Source organism: Rhinolophus sinicus, chromosome 7 (assembly GCF_057876585.1).
Source record: "Rhinolophus sinicus isolate RSI-liver-muscle chromosome 7, RSI-T2T, whole genome shotgun sequence".
NCBI classification, from domain to species: Eukaryota; Metazoa; Chordata; class Mammalia; order Chiroptera; family Rhinolophidae; genus Rhinolophus; species Rhinolophus sinicus.
Genome location: NC_142507.1, coordinates 49,527,056 through 49,547,681, shown reverse-complemented (window position 1 = coordinate 49,547,681; position 20,626 = coordinate 49,527,056). Strand labels below are relative to the sequence as shown.

General features: G+C 56.8%; 1 protein-coding gene across 2 annotated transcripts in view; it reads left to right on the top strand.

Moving 5' to 3' along the window:
• The first annotated feature begins 2,901 nt into the window (after positions 1 to 2,901).
• TBX15 (T-box transcription factor 15) overlaps positions 2,902 to 20,626 on the top strand; it is a 113,056-nt gene continuing 95,331 nt past the window's right edge. The window contains exon 1 of one of the 2 annotated variants that reach the window (XM_088799527.1): positions 2,902 to 3,020. Coding sequence is in view for 1 of the 2 variants with exons in the window: in XM_088799526.1 (XP_088655652.1) it covers positions 15,741 to 15,945 (205 nt within the window). In the remaining variant the exon portion in view is untranslated. Of the gene's footprint in view, positions 3,021 to 15,257; positions 15,946 to 20,626 lie in introns of those variants that run through there. The other variant, XM_088799526.1, reaches the window with a different exon arrangement.

Genomic DNA, 20,626 nt, shown 5'->3' with positions numbered 1-20,626 from the left:
ATGATTATTTGTTGAGTGAATGAATGAACTCATGTGTGTATTTATTCGGTCCAAGGCAACTTTTTAACTAAATAAGCTGGTATATGCATGTGTAATATACATGCGACAAAGAATTGTGTGCCCAGAACATCAGGGAAATTTTTGTATCTGTCTTTTTGCCTTCCAGTTCTCCTAAGCAGCCCTCACCCCCCCCACACCCCCACCCTCCCACCCAGTGTTCCTGCCTGAGGCCAGGTCACTGCAACCAGTTGGTAAATGTACCCCACCCCCACCCAAGCCTGTCAGTCAGCCAGTAAAAGCAAATTCATTACTTCGGTCCCGTCCTTACTTCCCTCCAGATCACATTCCTGTTTCTGTAAAGGTTCTTTGGCTGATATCACCTCAACATACCCTTATACTCTCTCTAGGTGGCATACTGATTGGGTTTCACAGGCCTGCAAACAGGCAGGGCGCCCCTGTTAATCGACCCAGCCTCACTCAGCATTTCCACAGAATTTCCACCAAGTTCCCAGGAAAGCTTGGGGTCTTAATTTGGAAGAGGATTGGCAGTTCCGGGAAGGATAGAAGCCACTGTTCCCCGCCTGGCTGAGACTAGTCTCCTGCTCTAGGTTTGTTTCACAAAAACATATATTTCATCACAATAGTGTGTGGCCTCAGAAATAACAAACCTGGTGACCCCAAGAAGAGCGTCCAGAGCCAGGACCTGGGAGCTCAGTGGGTCTCTCTCTTGCTGTCCAGTGGTCCCCAGGTCCTCGTCCCTCAGAGGGAGCTGGAGGATCCTCTGCGTGCCCCAGCCAGCCTGCTGCCACCTAGAGGATGCTGATATCCTCTCCCTCCCACCTCCCCCAGACCTTTATGAGAACTAGCCGGCTGGAAGGATGACAGCCAACCTGTCACTGCAGAGGAGAAAACGAGCTAATTTCTGGCCCCTCTGAACGGTCTGACCCAGCCTGACAGACCCAGGAAAACAAGGACAAAGACCTTTCCCTTTCCCTCCTCATCTTCCGTGTCTCTCCTCAAACTCCTTCCAGCATTTGGGAGTCTGGGAGGTCCAAGAAGGGAGCTGTCTCTAGAGCCTCCCCACCGCCCCCCACCTCCCAGGGCAGACGCTTGCTACATCCAAAAGGAAAGAGGGGCAGAGGCAGGAAAGGAGTATTTTAAAAGCTCCGCTAAAACCAAAACTGCCAAAGAAATAGTGGCAGCTCTTTGGGGCAACTTGGAAAGTGTCAGACCCCCAGCCGTCCCCCAGGGACAACACCTCCTTTTTAAATGAGATAAACAGCCATCAGAACTCAGAGTGGGGTAAGGGGAGGGGGCAGCAAACTCTCATCCGAGGTGGAGGGGAGTCTAACTTGTTTCTGACTCCAACCTGTTGCCTCTGGGGCAGGTAGGTAGTCAGCAGGTCCCGGGAACAGGCCTGAGGGAGAGCACAGTTCTCCCAGTGTGGCCTTGGACTTGGGCAGGACGCCTGGGATTCTCCGTTTCCCCACCTATCTGCCCCACCTACATCAGAGGCTAAGGCCCAGAGGGGCTTTGCGATTTGTTAGCGCTTTACAGTTTATAAAGAATGAGAGTGGTGACAACCCAAAGGCTAGCCTAGCGGCGGGACCTCCGCAGTCTGCTGACTGACGCCTTCTTGGAGTTCTCCGGGGGCTACTTTCTGAATCGCCTTTAAAGAACGAAACCAAATCCTAACTCAACAGTGTTGAATCAGCTGCTCCCTCTACCTGACCCGCCCCCATGTGATCTACAGCCGCGATCGCTAACGGTCACCGAGGGACAAATTAAGGAATTGAAAATGCTGAGCTTGAGAAGCCGAATTCCTTACACTATCTGAGGCCGTTAATCACCCAGCAGAAACCAGCCCAGCCAGCAGGAAAAGTACCTAGAGGGACAGAGAGACAGAGTGGGTCTGTGCGCTGGTGTTCAGGGGTTCAGGTGGCGGGGATTCAAATGTAGATGCTCATAAGTGTGCTGAGAATGGGCGCCACAGGTGACGAGTCCCAGGAACCATAAAGCTCTTTTAAGCTGCCTCAAACGCCCCAGGTTTACACCTGAGAAATGTGGATTTGGTGATCAAGAGACTTGTGCAAGGTTAGCTCCGGACCGGATGGCCCAGTGAGTCGGGTCTACGCCCACACGCGGCTGTTTCCCGAGAGGAAGCTACCGTGTTGTTACCCAATGTGGTGAGAAGAACAGAAGATTCGTCGTCCGAGTCCCTGGGCCTCTTGAGAATCCATCTCCAAGGGCTGGCTGGGGTGATGGGGAGTGCACGCTGCAGGACAGCGCATGCCAGGCAAAGTGGGGCGCGCAAGCTTTGCAGATAGAACAAGTATCTAGGGGTGGTGGGGCGGTAACGTCTGTGTAGATAAGGAAAGGGAAGCTTCACCACCGACACCGTCTAGGGTGGCGATCGTGACAAATTCAGATCCAGAAACCTGGCTCTTCGGGTTGGTAGTTTGTCATCAGTCTTCCAAGGAACGCGCGTTTTCCCGGAAGTCCGCCGCTGCCTGACTTCCCTGCCATGACCACCCGCAACCTTAGAGGCCAGGCCTGGACCCCCGTCCCCCCCCCCCCCCAACTCCTGCTGGAGCGCAGACGCCGGGGACTTAGCTCTCTGACTGCAGCACCGGGAAGTACCGAGGCGCTGCGCTCTGCGCTCCCAGCGGCACAGGGCTTCCGGTCCTACTTCCCAGCAGGCAGGCTCCCGGCACCGGGCTCCTCCTGAGGCCGCTTGTCTCCTTAACCCCCCAGTGAGCCGCTCTTCTACGTAGCCCCATAGTTATAGGGACGATTTGTTTAGTGAAGCTCCTTAGACAATGGAAAGTTCCGAGGTTTCCTGGACGTTGTGTTGGGGAGGCGGGGCCGGGACCCGCTGACGGCGGTTTCCCCAGCCCTGTTCCCCCCCTTCTCTGCCCCCTCAGCCACCGGGCAGCAGAAAGGCGGCCAGCTTTCTCCTGCCCTTCGGCCAGACGACCCACGACTGCTGCTCCCGCCACCTCTGCACCTGCCTGGCTGAGGTGAGATGCCCGGCGCGCCGCGCGGGCGCTGCGCACAGCTCCAGCTGCCGGGGCCATGACCTCGAGTGACGGGCGGGAGAAGGGAGCGTGAGACGGGTGGAATCACCCTCGGGGTGGGAAGAACAAGAATTCTTAGGTGAGCTGGGTAATGGTTCTAACTTTGCCGCTCAGTAACCTAGGGGACCAGTCAATGAAGTTTTAGGGAACCTTGGTTTTCTTATCTCGAATTGAGAATAATTACACCATGCCCCCCCTCAGGGGGCAACAGCAGTCTTATGGGAGACTGAGTCCCGTGGGCGGCCCAGGAGACGTGGAACCCAGGGCAGGGAAGAGCAGGCGCGCTATCGGCTGTGTTAACCCATCGCATCCTGGCAGGAAACTCTGAAATTTAAATACTCAGAAATAGCCACGCAGGGACAACTCAGATCAAATGTAGTCGAGGTGACTTTGCGTGTGCACTTGGTCTTTCCAGGAAAGGAAAGACGGCTGGGGTTTAGGAGAAGCCCAGTCTTCCGGCTTGACACCCCCACCCCCACCCCGGGCCCGCCCCAAAGGGCGCAAGGAGCCCAGTGGGGACGTGGCGGTCTCCCTACCGCCTTGCTCCGGAGGTGGGTGCCGAGTCGCGAGAGTAAAATCACTCATCGCTGCCGCCGGCAGAGGCGGCGGCCCCTCCCCGGGACTCAGCCCAACCTGGCTTCACTTCTTTGGCCGCAAAAACTCCCAAGGCTTGCGAACTCTGGGCGCACCTCTCCCGGCTGCGGGCGCCGGCGCTCTGGCCCACTTCCGAGCGCTCGGCCTGGCGGATGCCAGCCCCGCGCTTCGCTCAAGGACAGCGCGTGGGGGCCAAGGGAGCTCCGGCCTAATTCCCCAGGCCTGCATAGTTGCCCAGTGGTCCGTCACATGGAAACAAATCCACAATCCAGATCCACGCTACCCTCTGCCTGGAAAGCCTGGGATTGACCCGGGTCCCCCGAATAATCCGAATCCTAATCTAGTTCTCCCCAGTCCTCCGGTCGGAGCAGAAGTGATATGGCAGCCTGAGCGCAGGGGTGGCTGGAGCGTCTGACAGTTACTTGAAGAGGCATATAGCGATTTGGCGGCGTCTCCGCCAGTTTACTTGGGTGTTTGGTGACTCGACGGTCTGCAAGTAGCCACCCTCGCCTTCCCGCTCACCACGCCCCCCCGCACAGTCCCGGAGTCTCGACAGGAGCGTCAGGGCTCTGAATCTCGTGCGGGTGCGGAGTTGGTCAAGGCCAGGTTTCTCCGCGCCCCCGAACACGCGTAGTTACGCGCTTCCCCGCTACGCACCCCGCGTAGTTGGAGGGGGAGAGAATTTAAAATATACTGGCCAAAATTCACTCTCGCGAACACTTTGAAGTTGGGTTACTGTGACTGCGCCACTCTACCGCTCGCCCTCCCCCATCTCCCGGCTCAGCCAGATGCACCAGAAAGCGGCACTTTGATCTCGCAAAGCAGCAATTTATATTTCTTTAAATATTTTTTCTGTAAAAAGATGATTGGACCGGGAAGAAAATAATGTAATTCCGCGGGCGCAGGGCTGAGGAGAGGCTTTCTGGGCCGGGCCAGGGGTGGGCCAGGGGCGCCAGGCACATCTGTTCTCCCGGCTTTGCGGCGCATTCCTCTGCGCCCTCCCCTCCCCCGGCAGACCGGTCGGTGAGATTCACCCCCGGCAGGAAGCTGGGCTTTATTTGTCTTTGGGACAGAAGGTGTGGAGAGGTTGGTGGTGGGGGACGAGGGTGCCCTCGTCGAGGTTAAGACTGAGGCTCCCCGTTGGGTGAATTGAATTGGAAGAGAGGGGAGGAGCAGCTCAGAGAGAAAAACCACCTCCTGCCTTCAAGTGGAGAACTCGGTGCCCCCCACCCTCTCCTCCGCCAGGAAAGGAGTGAGGGCAGTTGCAGACGTGGTGGGTGGAAGGCAATATCAACCAGTCCCCCATCGGTCTTTGCCGGCCCGGGGAAATAAAACCGACGTGCAACCTTTCCTGGCATTTTGACTAATAACCTCAAATTGGATTAAGATTTGGGAGCGTATTAAACTACGAGAGCGCCAGTCAAACGCCGCGGGCTTCCCACCAACCCCTCCCACTCTCACACCCAGCTGAAAGGCCGTCCCTCGTCGGCCTCCACCGATCTGGCCAAACTCCCACCGCTTTAGGGCCTGTGTGGAGTCTCTGATTCCCTGGGGTCCTCAGCCCTTTCACCTCATAGCTAGCCTCTCTTTCTATTCTCTAACTGGAATTTCTTCCCTTTCCTCTCTCGAGACCCGAGGACTCTGTATCCAACACGTCAATGCTTGAACCAGCGGTCTACGAGGCTCACCCGACCTAGCCCGTCAGTCTGCAGGCTGGTCCCGCTAGGCCACAGGGGTCTCTGTGGGAGTCTGGTTCGTGCTAAGAACCCTTCGCCAAGGGCTGCAAACCCTAGGTGGCTGGCCACAGGAGCTCTGCTGTGCCTGACGTATTTGCCCAGAAGACCCATTCCAGGCCCTCTCCCTAAACCGCTGCCCCCACTCACCCCAAATCCTCCTTTGGGAATAGGGGTTAGAGTGGGCACCCCGATTTTATGCCCAGATGAAGAGTGGGGCTGAGGTTTCAGGAGTTGAAGCAGTCCTGGCCTTTAGTCTTCTATTTTTCCTTCCCTTTGTTTTCTGTTTCCTTTTCTTTCCTTTTGTTGTTTTCCCTTTCTTTTTTCTTTCTCGCTTAAGGTTGGTCTTTTCCTTCTATCCTTCCTTTCCCTTTGACGTTTCTGTAGCTTTTACTTTCTTCAGCCTCTAGTCCTAAAAGCCCCAACCCACATTTTTCAGGCTCTAAGGAAGCCACCAGCGACCTGCCCACCCACACTGCTGGACCCAGATAGAGCCTTCAGGGACCCCGGTGGGAAACTGGGGGGAAAACAGAAAGAGAGGGGCTCAGTGACCCTCCCTGCACAAACCTTGCCTCTCCTTTGTCTTACTAACACCCCCACTGACTCACCTCTCTCCCCACAGTTTTCCCCAAAAGACACTTGCGAGCTCGGCTTCCAGTTATAATGTAAACACTCAGGAAAAATAGATGGAAAGGCGGCAAGAGAATGTCCAGGACAGCTACCGGTAGGAGAGCAGACGTGGTCACCTGGTTGGGTGGAAAAATGCATCTGTGGCACTGAGGGAAGCCTCCGAGCACGAAGGACGCAGGTGGAGGTGACTTGTGAGAACACCAGAAAGGAGCGCGGGCATCTCACTGCTGGGGCAACACCCACCCCACCCACAGAAAGCGGCACACACTACAGGAGTGTTTGCTCGGAGCAAGCCTGCCAGTGAGGCTGGAATTGCCATCAGGAGGAGAGAGAGAAATAGCCCGAGAAGAGAGGCTGCCAACATTCCACCGAGAAACCAAAATCAGGAAAAGGGAAAAAGGAGGAGGGAAGGTCTTCTTGCGTTTCACCGTCTTCCCTCTTTCCGGATCCCGCAGGAAGCAGCGGCTGGGGCCAGAGCCCGGGACCCTCCCGGGACGGTTCTCGCAGCTGCCTTCACCCCGCAACCCCGGCTCCCCAAGCCTACCTTCGCTGGGGGTGGAAGGGATGAGCTAGGCCTGCGACCTGGGCGAAGGCAGGAGGCTGAAGCCACCCGGACGGGAAACACGACTAAACTCAACAGGAGCTTCAGAGCCTGAAGGTCTCGCGGGACTTGGGGGCACCACTGCCAAGGCGCGCCCTTTGCAAGGTGGGGGCTCTGACGACAAGGAGCCTGTGTCCCCTGGCTTGCCCGGCTTCCGGGGATGCTCTGTGGCTTCGCGGGGAGCCCTCCTTCGGCGCTGGGAACCTCTGCTTTACTCCCTTTTCCCACCAAATTAAGCCAAAAAGCTTCCCCTCCCACGTCTTGGTTTTCCTTCCGAACTCCGGAGTGCTCCCTTACGCTGGGCCCCAAGGACCGAGGCGTTTACCCCCTCGGTCCCCTCCTTTGCGACAAACCTGATTTCCGAGTCCTCAGCTGTTTTGAGGAGTAAACGACCGATACCCATCAGAGCTGGGGCCACAAGACCTATTTCTTATTTGCACTTCAAACGGACCGGAGTAGGACAAATAAAAATTAAAATATAAGGAGGAGCTGGCAGTTGAGCCTTCCGAATGTGTGGGTGGGTGGGGGTGGCAGGAGGGCGGGAAGGGAACTCAGTGTGAAAACATCTGCGGGGTCACCTCAGGGAGCCGCCTCTCTCTAGCGACCTTGGAGTTAGGGAGACGGCTCCCAGGCCGGAGTAACACACCCTGTCCTCAGGAAACTGCCAATCTGAGGGCGGCGACGGTCTGCATGGCCCTGGCTACCGGCTACCATCGCGGGGACAAATCCCCCTGGAGAGAGACAGGCACCTCCGCCTTAGTTACCAGCTCACAAAGTGTCCTGCGGAGGATCGCGCGTGAGGGGTGAGGGGTGGCAGGCAGGAAACTTTGGGGAATAGGTGGGTTCGGGGTTGAACCAATAAAGAGTCGGAGCCACGGGAAACCGGCAGTTCAAAGAGAAGCAGCCCAAGCGGACTGGACCCCTGCGCAGCGAGGGAGCGCCGGGGGCTGGCGAGTCCGCGGGGAGAGGCCGGTACCGCGGAGCCACCGGAGCCCAAACGGAGCTCGGAGCCTGGATCGTTAGCTGACTGAGCCCCGCCAGGGACGACAGTTCTCTTCCCGGAAGCAACCAGTGTGGCTGGTGGCATTACGTCTGTCCTGCTCGGCGCCTGGCCACGCCTCGCCCTGAGGGAAGTCCGGATGGACCTCCTGCGGGTTTATCTCCTCGCTGGCGAGGATGCTGCGCTCAAACTGGGAAGGCCTGCGCGTGTGCATTTCAGACGGGGGTGGACTTTCTTCGCCTCTATCAGGCAGTTCCAATGGAGCCTCCCCACTTCCACACCCTTTGCCTGCGTCACTTGCAAGCAGAGAGAACCTAGGTATGCAAACTGCATGTAAGTGCGTTTGCACCTAGAGAGGCTGGGGGTATAGGGAACAAGAACTCTGGCTCCAGAGCTAGATTCCTGCACGAAAAGCTGTGAGACCCCTGCCAGTGACATAAACCCTCTGCACCTCAGTCTTCTCCTCTGTAAAATGGGGCTGGTGACACCAGTTCTTGGTTCATAGAACTTCAAGTGGGTGGAATGGTTACTGCATGGAAAGCTCTTAGCATAGGGCCCGACAGAGTAAAAAGCTGGGTCAAAAGTTTTCACTTCCAGTGAAGGCAGCCAAGTGGAGTGACATTGGGGGCAGGTGTCAGGGCTACAGTTCCCGCTCACCCCAGGGCCACTGGCTCTTGCCCTGCAGAGTTCTTTTGGGGCGCTGGTACTACAGACACCATTGAGAATTAGGAGAACGTGGATTCATGGATTGTTCTGCCCTGAGAATGCCTTGGTTTGGCTGGTGCTGTTGACGGTCCTATGGAGTCCTTGGAAAGTATGTGAAGTTAAGGGAACATTTTTCCTGATTAGGGATAGACAGCTTTCCTCGCCCCTGGCTTTCTGGGGTACTTGGCTGTGGACCAGAGTGCAATGCTTCCTGCAGCTGTTTGAGTGAGACCAGCGTGGGACTGCTCCCCTCCCCCACCTCTGCCTCCGCAGCAGGCCCTGGAACGCTCCACAGACACCCAATGTGTGTCTTCGTTCTGGAAGACTGTTCAAGTTAGAAAACAACTATATATAATATACATGTGTATGTGTATATATATATATATATATATATATATATACACACACACACACATATATATAGTTGGTTTTATATCATATAGGATACATATTATATACATCGTTTTAATATAAAAATCCATTTCGAGGGCGCATTTGTCCAGACACCAGGGCTCCCCATGGTGATAATCTCCCTACCCTGCTAGTTTGAGTGTCATCAGGAATTCCATGCATATCTGACCCAAGAGTTCTGGATTCTTTTCCACCCCCTTTGATTTGGTTTTGACCCAGAAGGGCCAGAAAGGTGGCCTGTGAGTTATGGGCCGAAACTAACAAAAAGTCTCCCATGAGCTAGCGCACAGGCCCCTCCACAGCTCCGTCCTCCCCAGTCTGAGGGCCAGCCGCCCGGACCACTGCATACACGCGGACCTAATTCCCCAGGCCCTCCTCGGAGCTGCGTGGTGGGAGAGCTGTTTTCCACTCTCCTTGTATAATGGACAATTGATTCTCCACTCGTGGAGAGGGAGAGATTGCTCCACAAGGAGGCTGTAAAGATCTACTTGTCCACATTTGCGGGTGACGGCTCAGGGCCGGGCCAGCTGGCATAGTTCTACCAAGGACATTTTGCTCCTGGGTGGCCAATTTTTATTAGTGACAAGTGAAATCTAAACACTTCTGGCAAAAAAAAAAAAAAAAAAAAAAAAGCCATCACATCAAGGCCCTATACCTCAAATCATTTACCTTTAGCTGCTGGACCTTGTGGGGGGGGGGCAACACACGGCTCCGCACCCCTCCCTGCACCCCCGGAACCCCCCACCCCCGCCAGGAACCCTACTACCTTATTTAAGTCCCAGGGTCCCAGCTGGCTGTTAGACTGTGGGGCCTGGTGCTTCCCCCTCTTCACCCCCATAAACTTTAGATAATCCTTCCTTTCAGGGGAAAAACCAAATGGAACTCTTAACCTTGCTTAGCCAAGCACCTGCAAACCCAACAGGAAGGGGGAGATAGAGTCACATTTAGGGAGCAAACCTGGAGGAGCTGGGATTCTGGTATCAAAAGAACTCCAAAGAATGCCCTGCCTAGGAAAGTTCTGCCTCCAAGGGGTTGGCTTTCTGGCCAGAGGCGGGCTGGCTGGAGCGTGGAAGGGGGTGCATGCGCTTAAAACCAAAACAGGACAAACCCCTGCTGCTCCTGCTTGCTGCCACTATTTATCCCTGCCCAGTCTGCCAGACCCTGCTGGGTCTCCCCATCTTTGGAGAACACCCTGGCCTTGCTCAGGTACTGGGTGGCTCTCTCAAGGGGTGAGGGCTCAAGGCTGGGAGCTTAGCGTGTTTCCTTTCGTTTGTCACCTAAGTGACCTTGACCATGCAGGTAGCTCTGTGCAGATGAAGGAGAGGAGGTGAGGGGACAGCCACATGGATTAAGCTTCCTGCCAAGGAGAAGCCAGGGTGCGGAGGTGTCGGGGGTGGGGAGCATGCAGCACGCTGCCGAATGCACACATAGATTCCTGCAGGTTTGGGGGCCAGTGGAGTGTGTGGCCGGGATATTTCCCCACATGCCTGAGTGTGACTTTGTGTACCCGAGCATGTGTTGTTTCTACATGCATGTCTGCTTCCAGAAAGGTGTGTGAGTACCGCGTGTAGCTGTACATGGTGTGCACGTGTGTGTGTGCTGCTGGATACATACACCATGGCTTTGTGCAGTCACACAAAATACGTGCACTAACCTTGTACTTCTAAGCTTCCTACACAAGTATGTCGTAGTTACTGATGTACCCACATTTATTTCCGGAGTGGGGTCACGCTGGTGGCTTCAAAATCCGTTGACTTTGGGTTGAGTTGCCTGGGGTTGCCAAGCAACCCTGTGCTCCGGAGGGTGTGGAATGTTCCCCTGCAGCCCAGACCAGGCCAAGCCAAGGAGAGGGGCTGGGGGACCTTCCAGTTAGTCCTCTGGCCTGGAGCCTCAGGCTGGCCTTTCCTTAGCGCCTGGGTATCCTGGGGCGGGCTCCTCCTTCGCACTCAGTGGGCTCGGCGCTGGCTGGAGGTTTCCGCTTCCTGCGAAGGCTGGCAGAGCCCGGGTTGGCGCCCGGCGCCAAAGGCGCACACCGAAGGGCCAAGGTCAGGCGGCCGGGTTGCACAGGGAAGAGAGGAGCTGGGCCTGGGGGAACAGGATTTCCTCGCCTCCTGGGCGCAGCCGCTCCGGGCCTGGCCGCACAAGGCCCCCTTTGTGGAGGGCCCGGCTCCTGGGCAGACCCAAGTCAGCGAACAATAGCGCAATGTTGCCGCCCGCCCGGCCAGGCTCTTCGGGCTACGCCGCGGCCGCCGAAGGCCAGGAAACCGGGTGGCGCTTTTTTATAGTCACAAATATAAAATCGGGGCTTTCTCCCCTTTCGCTCGCCCCCTACCCCAACGCCGATAGAAAGCAGATAAATTTATGAAGGGCGAGCTAAGAGAATAATTACAGAGTGAAGGCCGTTAAATTTTATTTCCAGTCCCAAAGGCAAAACCTGCGATTTTATTGCAAACATCTGGAAGGACCGAGAGGAGGGCACGCTGCTGGTTTAAAATAAAAACAAAAGATTTTATTTCGCGAAAACAAGAAAACATCATTAAAGACCCTTTCGCCCCCACGGACTTTTATTTTTTTAAAGTGTGAGGGGGTGGTTGAATAGTCAACGACGCACGACGGTCCCGCAGCTCCCGGCGACTCGAGACACGGTCTACAGGAGTGGACCCGCGGGCGGGTATTGCGCAGGCGCTTCCCGAAATCAGCTCCCTCCCACGCCCACCCGAGGGCTCCAGGCCAGTCAAGCCACCCCATCACCGGGCGCCAATTTGGGAAGAGAAGTGAAAAGTGGGTCCGTTGGCCTCACATTCCCGGAAGAGTCGATCACAGCGATACTAAGACCTCAAGTCTGTCCAGACTCCCACCGATTATCTTGTCTCTTGTCTGCCTTGCTCCGTCCGTTATAGCATATTTAGGACCCCTTCATCCTGCGGACAGGGAAACTCAGGCACAGGCCATGAACTGACTCGCCTAAGGTCACAGTTTCGAGCGGACCGGGAGCTGGTTGCCAGGCTCCACCTGCCCTGGAGTCCCCAGCGTGGTGCTTCCTCCGACACCATGTCGTCTCATCATGTTCTGTGCCTGCCTGGTCGGGCCAAAGTCATTGTCGTTCTCAAGCCCCCCACCGGGTGTCCTGCCTGCGTGTTCAAGGGCGGCCTAACACGACCTGCTGGTCAACCAACTGCTATTTTAAACGTTGTTTTCAGTTACTCGAAACTGCAGAATCACAGCGTCTGGGGGCTTCCCTGAGTGTTGGGGTATTGGCAGTGGTGGGATTCCGGGTGGTTAGTGTGGAGAAACAGAAGGAAAGGACAGATATGTGGAGAGTACCTAGGAACCCCTTTCCAGGGCGCTTGCTTCTAGGCTGCAGAACTGTATCTTCTTAGGAAAATTAAGACACGGTCATGGCCAGTTTTAGGTGAGCAGTCACTGTGCCAGCCTTCCTTTCTTGGCTTTCCAGCTGGTGGAGGCTAGCCGTGGCCACTCACTCCCCTGATGTCCCTACAGGTGGTCAGTGAGTTCCTCTTCTCCTCCTCCCCGCCTCCCAGATCCCCCCTGACTTCTCAGGTGCTTAAAAATCACTGGGTGGGGGGAGGTGCTGCAGGGGGTAAGGCGGGGCCTCCAGCTTGATCCTTGTCAATCAGCTTCCGGGCTGAAACAGACCTTAAATGCTCGCACCACTAGGCTGTGGCTGGCAAACCTGGGGATTGCCTCAGGAATTAGCCTCATAAGTGGGGGACCCCACTCTTAGTCCTAAAAGCTAAAGGAGAGATAAACTGGCATAACAGGAGATTTTGAAAGCCTTTTGATGTAATGAGTGGAAGGAAAATGCATCCCATACTCCCAGATTCTTACATTGAATCCCCCCAACCCTCTTTTTCTTCTTCTCCCCAATTGCATAAAATTACACACCAAAGTCACAGATATGAAACCCTCATGCTTAATCTTTCTCCAGACCTTCTTCCCCTCAGCACAGGCCCACACCAAGGAGTGCATGTCCCTGGGGGGGGAAATGCAGATTGACCTAGAGTCACAAAAAAGAAAATGTCCTATTTTCACGACTGTTCTGAACGAGCCTGGCTTCATTAACGTCCGATTTGTTCTGTTAGCCTAACCTACTTTTCTAGGATATGTGTAGGTACAGGATGAGGGTGGGGACGACCTCTGTGTAACGTGAGGGAAGGGTGCAGGCGCTCCTCCAAGCACTCTCTGCTGAGCACATGCTTCGGGGTGAGGTGCAGATGTCCGCCCTTGAAGGCTTTGCTCACTTCTCTCTGCAGGTCTCCTGACACCTAGGAAGTGCAGGCCTTCTGGGTCTGCATGTAGGTCCTCTTTCTGAGAAACTTTCTTGGCCTCAGGGAGGGTGTGTGGCCTATGGTGCGTCTACTTTTCAATCCAAACCAGGTATGTGCGAGAAGGCCAAGGCAAGTGGCTGCCAGAGGGAGATGCAAGAGACAGGCTACGGGGGAGGAGGAAAACGCTGGGAAGAACAGAGGCCAGCCCCCTCGCTACCCTGCTGGGCCTGGTCCGGGAAGGCTCCAGCCGCAGGCAGTGACACCACCACTGGGAGCTGAAAGAGAGGTCTGAGCAGCGGGGAAGGTAACTGTGCCCCTGGCTGGCCATGTCTCCAGCTCCTTTGCTGAAGCCTGGTGGTGGTGAATGCGTGGTCACCGTGGTCAGCGGCTCCCGGAAGCAATACCCAGTGGTGACTGAAGTGGGGGTCAGGGCACCACGTCACCCTGGCGTCCACAGTTTGCTAGGCAGCGTTGCGGGAGGTGCGGAGGGGCTCAGCACGGCACTTCCAGATCCCAGGGTTCTTGGGGACCCCCAAGCCTGAGAGGCAGGCTCCTGGAAGGCCCAGGAGGCCGAGCCTGGCTGGAACACACTCATCTAGTGGTCTTTCCACTATTCTTTCTGCATTTGCTGGGCTGCTAGCTTCTTGTCGTAGCGGCTGGAGCCCAATGTCAGGGGCTGCCAAAGTGGCTTTTCTGTTTTTGCTCTCCTCCTAAGAGGCCCGAGCACATGCACCACCCTCGACTGTTGCCTCCAGGACCAGAGTACTTCCAACTACAACAGCAAGGGCTGGATTTTCCCAGGTCCCTCAGTGGTCAGGAGGGGAATGTGACATTTCTGAGGCCTCACAGGCCCTCCCTTCTTGCCCCAGGGTGGAAGGACCGCTGGATGCTCCTTCTAGGGGGGTCTGTGACACGCCGTGGGCCCCTCTGCCCTAGGCTGGCTAGGGCCTGGCTCTCGGCAAGACTTGTCTGCTGGGCCTCTCGGTCGGTCACTGACTCCCAGGAGCTGGCTCTTTTCTGCCCCTTCGTGCGGGGATAGAAGCGTCTGGACCAGGGTGTTGGGACGCGACGATCAGCCTGTGGCGAGGCCGTGGTCCATGAAACCCGAGAGCTTTTTCCAGCTCGGTAGGATCAACTTCTCGGCCCCTCTGAACTTGCTCTGGGCTGGGCCCGGGTGTCTTGCGGCCCGCGACCAGTAGTGCAACGTGGGAAGGGGTGTGGGAAATCAGAATGGCCAGAAGTGTTGGATTTTAAGTCCTTTAGAAATCTCTGGCGACCGCACTGTCTTGATTTTTTTTTTTTAAAGGGTAGAGGGAGGGTCAGCGGGGCGGGGAGAGCCGGGCTCCCGAGGTGATCGATTTGAAGGGAATTTTGAAAAAGCTTCTTCTACGCTGTCCAAGTTCCTGTTTGCTCTCGCCCAGCCGGTCGCCGAGGGTTCTCCAGAACAAGCGCCCCGAGCGGGCGCAGCTCGGCTCAGCATCCGCGCGGAAGGAAGCGAAGGGCAGCATTTGCTGCGTGCGGGCCCAGTCGGGATCCGCCTGCCGAGCGCGCGGTGAGCCCGGCGCTCCACCGGCGGCCTCCGGCTTTGAGGGGCCTACGTCTCCTTCTCCACCAGGTAGAGCTGGAAGGAGGAAGCAATCGTTAGATTTTGAATTACAAGATTCTGGATAGTGATGGGGCTTTTTTGGTTTGTTTCTTTCGTTTTGCGTTAACCAGAGTTGCTAAGAAATCCTGCAACAGGAAAATAAGAACCTGTGTGACGAAATCCGCGTGGAAACAGCAGATCTCAAAGCATCTGGGGACAGGCGCGAGATGATCAGAGTAGTTTTCTGGTGTTTTGGACAGGTTGACATTTTGTCCGAGCCCCCAAATTCCAGATCTGTAATTCAAATGACTCTGGGCTTGGAGCATCTGTGAGACCTAGCAGATTTGGGAGGAAAAGGTACGGATTTGGGGCTGGTAGGAGTTTGTAACGGCACACATCGACCTCGATTTCGGCGCCCCCCCTCCTCCCCCCAGGGCGAACCCACGGGACACCGGGAAGCCAGGGGTTAAAGCTGGCCCAGGAGCACCCCGAGCCGACGGGCTCTGAGCCCTGGCCCGAGCCTCAGTCTCTCCCCTCTGCTCATTGGTCCGCGCTCTCAGGGTTTCTCCTGTTCCTTCCTCGCCATTGGTCGGGGGCTGGCTTTTTTTCCCCTCAGTCTTTCTCTTCCTCCCCCCTCCCTCTCCCTCGCCCCACGGACAGGAGCGCACCGCCTGCCCCCAGCTCCTCGGGAAGGGAGGAATTTAGAAAAAAAGTTTCCCAGAAGTTTGGATCAGAGGAAGGACGGGAAGACCAAGAGAGGAAGAGGGAGAGGGAGGAGAGAAAGGGAGAGGGAGGAGAGAGAGAGAATAAAAAAAAGATGAAGTCCACCAGTCTGTATAGCCTGTGAGCGCCTGCCCGGGTGGGTGGGAAGCAGGACGCGGGCGCTCATGCAGCGAGCCGGCGTTGCTCCCGGCGCTCATTCGTAGCCGCAGGGCCAGCTAGGGGCGCCGGTCCCAGCCGGCGGCGGAGGGCGGGGGAGGGCACAGGGGGAGGTGCAGAGGACCCGCTGAGCCGCCGCCTTTCCCGGGCCCGGCCCGGCGGGCGCTCGGAGCGTGAGGGCGCGGGCTGCTCCCTCAGTAGCGGGGCGAGCGGGGACCCGGGTGCGGGCGGCTAAGATGAGTGAAAGGAGAAGATCTGCAGTCGCCCTGAGCTCGCGAGCACATGCCTTCTCCGTGGAAGCCTTGATCGGCTCAAACAAAAAGCGGAAACTGCGAGACTGGGAGGAGAAGGGGCTGGACCTGTCCATGGAGGCGCTGAGCCCCGCGGGCCCACTCGGAGACACCGAGGACGCGGCCGCACACGGCCTGGAGCCTCACCCGGGTGAGTGCATCGGGCCAGACCGCGGGAGGCGGGCGGCCAGCCGGCGGGCAGTGGTGAGGAGGGAGGCCCTGGCCGCTGACGCCCTGCCCTGCTCCAACGCGGGTTCCTTTTTGCGCAAATGCCTTGAGCCTCCCCCAAATTCGCCGGAACCAATTTGAGGGCACTGGCCTACGCCTTGCATTCTCGTCGCCATCCTCAAGCAAGGAGGCCTCCCTGCTCGCATCTCCTCCTCTGGGAGCAGAGCTCAGTGTTCCTGGTGCCCAGAGCTGTGGGGCTGCAGGGCCCTAGGTTTAGGAGGGGCGCCGATCGCAGGCAAGGACCGGAGCGCAGAGGGGCTGGGACTCGCTTCTAAGAGCTCAGCACACCCGGCGCGGAATTCTTGGCTTGACACCTTCGTTTCGGGAAATGCCCAGTTTATCCCATTTAGGTTTCAACATAGGCCCTCGCCTCCCGCTCCCCCCTCCCCCGACTGTTCTGGGACTCAAGTTGTTGAATTTCCCCTCCTCTGTGAGGAGAGGGCATAATTATATCTCTACGTTGTTGGCGTTTATGGAAAGAGGAACGTATGTCAGACCCCTTTACCCTGCGCCCTGGGTCACTTCACGGCCCACACACACCTCTGTGTATTTGGGAATAGAGGTAATTTAATTTGTGTCTTGGATCTGTGCACATTATATGCACACAACACGTAAAACATGGGGCGGATGTCCATGTCTGTATTTGAACAGAATCCTGGGGGTGGGGGACAACTTAACGTTTTGTATTAGGTGCCAAGATTTCAACTGTGCAAAACAGCCCCGGGGAACAGCTGTGGTCGGAAGAATCCTGCTCGGGCGCTCACCCTCATACACACACGCAACGCTCTCAACTTCAGAAACGTTCCAGCCAGGACTTCTAAAACTATTCTGGAGGTGCTCTTTCTGACCCGGCTAGGGCTGGGGAGTAAACCGGGGTCAGCGAGCCGCCCTCACAGGATGGGGGAAGCTGTGGGCCCAGGAGCTTGGGGGCTGGAAAACTGGCCGTCCAAAGGAGGGACAGCTGTCGCTTACATTCTCGCTTTCGGCAGTGACAGTTCAATTTCCATGCTCCTGAGGCTAATAATAACGCGATTAGCGGGTGACCTGCAGAGACCGAGTTTTATGAATTCTCCGTGTTCTCGTGGACCGTTATGGTATTTGGGTTTAGTGCTGGGGAATTATTTTTATTAGTCGATGAAAAGAAATTTTAAAGGAGATTTATTTCGTCCACTCAAGTCTTCCCCTGTACTTGGACACGGGTGCCTGTCCACGCGGACCCCTGTGTGGGCAACCCAGAAAGGAACGTGTGGCTAATGTGTGTTTCCCATCTCTGGCCAGACCCTATTTCCTCACCGCATTTATTTGTTGCCAAAATCTCGCTTGGGCCTTCACACAGCGTAGTGGAAGTTCTTTCAGGCCTTACGACAACTTGGGAGGTTAGTTTATTTTACTTTCCCGACAGTGGAAAACGCAGAAGTTATTTAACTGCGCGTGGCAGACACCCCGTTCCGGGTAATTTTCTCCAGGGAGTGGGGCCAGGTCGCCCGGAGCCGGCCTAGGGTCGCGTGTTCAAAAGGACCAACATAATCCGGCGGGGTCATAATCAGAGACTCAGAAGTTTTCTTTCCGCCGCCGTTCTTCTCAGCCATCAGCGAGGGGAGACAAGTGAGGGCTTGGGGCAAGGAGAGACCGACCAGTCCAGGGACGTGAGCGTGAGGACTGGGTGTCCAGAATGCGGTTCCCTCGCTCCCGCAGCTCCCGCAGGACGGGGGTAGAGGGTGAGGACCTAACATAGCACTTTATTAACAGTTCAGGGGATCAGTTCCCACCACCTTTATCACTTTTTCAAAAAAGAAAAAGGTGGGCGTTTGGATTTAGAGAAAACGAAATATGTCTGTGAGGCAAAGGTCCGGGAGGAAGAAGAAGCCGGAAACCGAGAGTACGCGCGGTCCTTCTGCGGAGCGGGGCTCCGGGCGGAGACTGGCTGCGTCGTGGGCCGACGGGACTCCAACTTGGAGCTCTCGTCCCCTTGGAGATCTCCAAGTTATAGACCCGCAGTGGCCAAGGCTTTCTTAGAAACCGGACGTGGGATGAGAAAAGATCTTTCAGAAAAAGGGCGCGCGTGGCGTGGAGACCCGGCAGTCGGAGGAGCGGAGGAGGCGGAGCTGCGGGCTCCGGCTGCGCCCGGGTGATATCGGAAGGCACGGCCAGGGCTTCGGGTCCCCTGTAGGCCTTTCTTTTTGTCTCTAACACAGCGCCCAGACGCGCGCGTGCACACACACACACACACACACACACACACACACACACATTTAAAGGTGTGTATATGGTGGTGGAGGTGGGAGATGGGGCACTGGCGACTCCATTGTGACCGGGCCACGTCTTTGCCCTGCTGCTGGGCCTCACAATTTTGTTTAAACTCTCTTCTCCCGATTAGGACGGAGGAGGGCTGGACCGGCTGCCTGGCTCAAGCGCCCTAGGCCGATAAATAGTCAGGAACAGAAAACAAAACCAAAAGACAACAAGAGCAAAATTTCCACAGAGCTGGGGAAAGAGTAAACGCGCGTGCCCATACGCAGGACACTTGCCTGGCAGACTGTTATTTGTCACTCTCCCCATCCCCTCTCTCTGATTGGTACCATCGTTTTCCATCCTCCCTGTCCGAGCCTCAAAATCTCGGAATCCTCAGACAAACCAAGGGTCAGAACTAATTTCACTTTTATTCAAAGACGTGGCCTTTTGCTTTTTCGCAGCCCGTTTTTCTTTCCGCGTCCGGATAGAGCCGGCTTTAGTTGGCGCTGAGCGCTCGCAGCCTGGGGCACCAACCTGCGGCAGCGGGGGACCAGCCCGGCCTGCGCGCTGTAGGCACACACAGCAGAGGACACACAGTATGTATTTCAAAAATTTCCACGGAACCTGGTGGTCCCGAAAACCTCCGGAGGCCGTTAGGGCCTTGGAGAAGGGCCTGCGAGGTACCCTTATTATTACTCCGGGGCCAGCACTCAGCGTCTTTTGAAGAAGCCGCCAGCACTCGGCCGCTGAGGGCTGGGGAGGGTCTCAAAACCCATCTCGGAGGAGCCTGGCTCTCTGGCCTGCTCGCCCCCGCCTCTCCCCCAGCAGCAACAGAGGAAATTTTCGCCGGGAACAGCTGCTCCGGCTGCGGCGGCTTGGAAGTATATTTCAGGCACGCGGCGGCGCCATCGTCGCTTGCACCGCAACCCCTGCTCCACCCGGCTCCCCAGCTCGGGTTTGGGCCTTTCCCGCCCAAATCCACAGCCGAGGGCTGCCGAGGCCGGGTCTCCCGCAGAGCGAAATAATTTAAACCTTCTGCGGGGGGTGATTTCCCCCTCCAGAACCCGCGGGCTTGAGCCTTGCATCCGCCGCGCTTAGGCGGCCTAGGAGCTGGCGATGCACGCGGGTGGGCACACAAAGCCGCGCACACAAGAACGCGCGGGTAGATTGGCACTCAGCGCACACGTGCACACACGTCAGGCACTCACATTCCCCCGTGCACACGTCTGTCTGCGCAGTCCCTAGTGAAATGACACCAGAAAAGCTCTCTCAGCGCCCCAGGGCACTTTCTTTCAAATTGTCGAGATCATCTGGTCACGAGAATTAATATGCCAGTTTATGGCTTGTTTGCTCCGAGTAGAGCCCCAAGATTTGAATCCCCATCCCACTCCTCCACTCCTCCCCAACCCCCAATAGGGAAACACAGGGTCAAAACGGAGGAAGTGACTCTTCACTGACGTTTAAGTAAATGGAGAAACAACTGGTGAATTCGAAGCCAGTAGAGAGAATATGCTTGTTCGGGGCAAGCACCAACCTGGGCGCAGGTCAGGGCTGGGACCGCAGTGCAAGGGTGTGTGGCACGCGGGGCGCGACGCCCAGGGGTTTGCCCCGGATAGAGTCCCGGGTGAGGAACTCTGGTTCCCCGGTGGTATGCGCGTCCCTGCACCCGTGCAGGGTTCGAGGGTGCGGGGCCTGAGCCCCGCAGACGAACCCAGGGCTCCCGCCTGCTAGGTCCAAACGGCATTGTCAGTGGCTGCCCCTTTGGTAACTGACCTTGTCTGAAGGGGAATGGGGGGAGAGAGGCAAATTCTAAATTCGTCGTAGGCTGGTGCGGATAGTGGTTTGCTGGGGGATGACTGCCAAATGCCTTTTACGAGCGCTCGTGGGACCGTGGCTAAATCAGACGCCCTCGGGATGCGCGGGGCAAGGAGAGCGCACCGCAATGGCCTCTGGGCGGTAGGGAGAGTTTCGGAGGCGTTCTGCGTAGCACTGGCGCGGTGACACGATAGAAGTCACTAGGAAGGAGTTAATTCCAACGCACTCCATCCCACAGATGGAGCAAACCGCTCGACGGCAGTGGGGAGGCCGGGGAACGGGGAGAACGCTGCAGCGCGGAGTTTGGGTTGCGGTGCTGGAGCGTGCTGCGGTTTGCACCTCCGCAGGTCCCCGCTCCAATCTCCCCCAGTGGGGGTTCAGAAACCCGTGTGATGGGTGTGGAAGGTATGCGGGTAACAAGGGAGCGTGCGGGGCGTGGGGGGGGGACTGCCTCTGGATTCTTGGCTACGCGGTGCAGGGCGGCCCCTTGCCCGGCTCCGCCAAACCGCCTCTGCCCCTCGGAGACGGGCCCAAAGAGCAGAAGCCTAATGGATGCC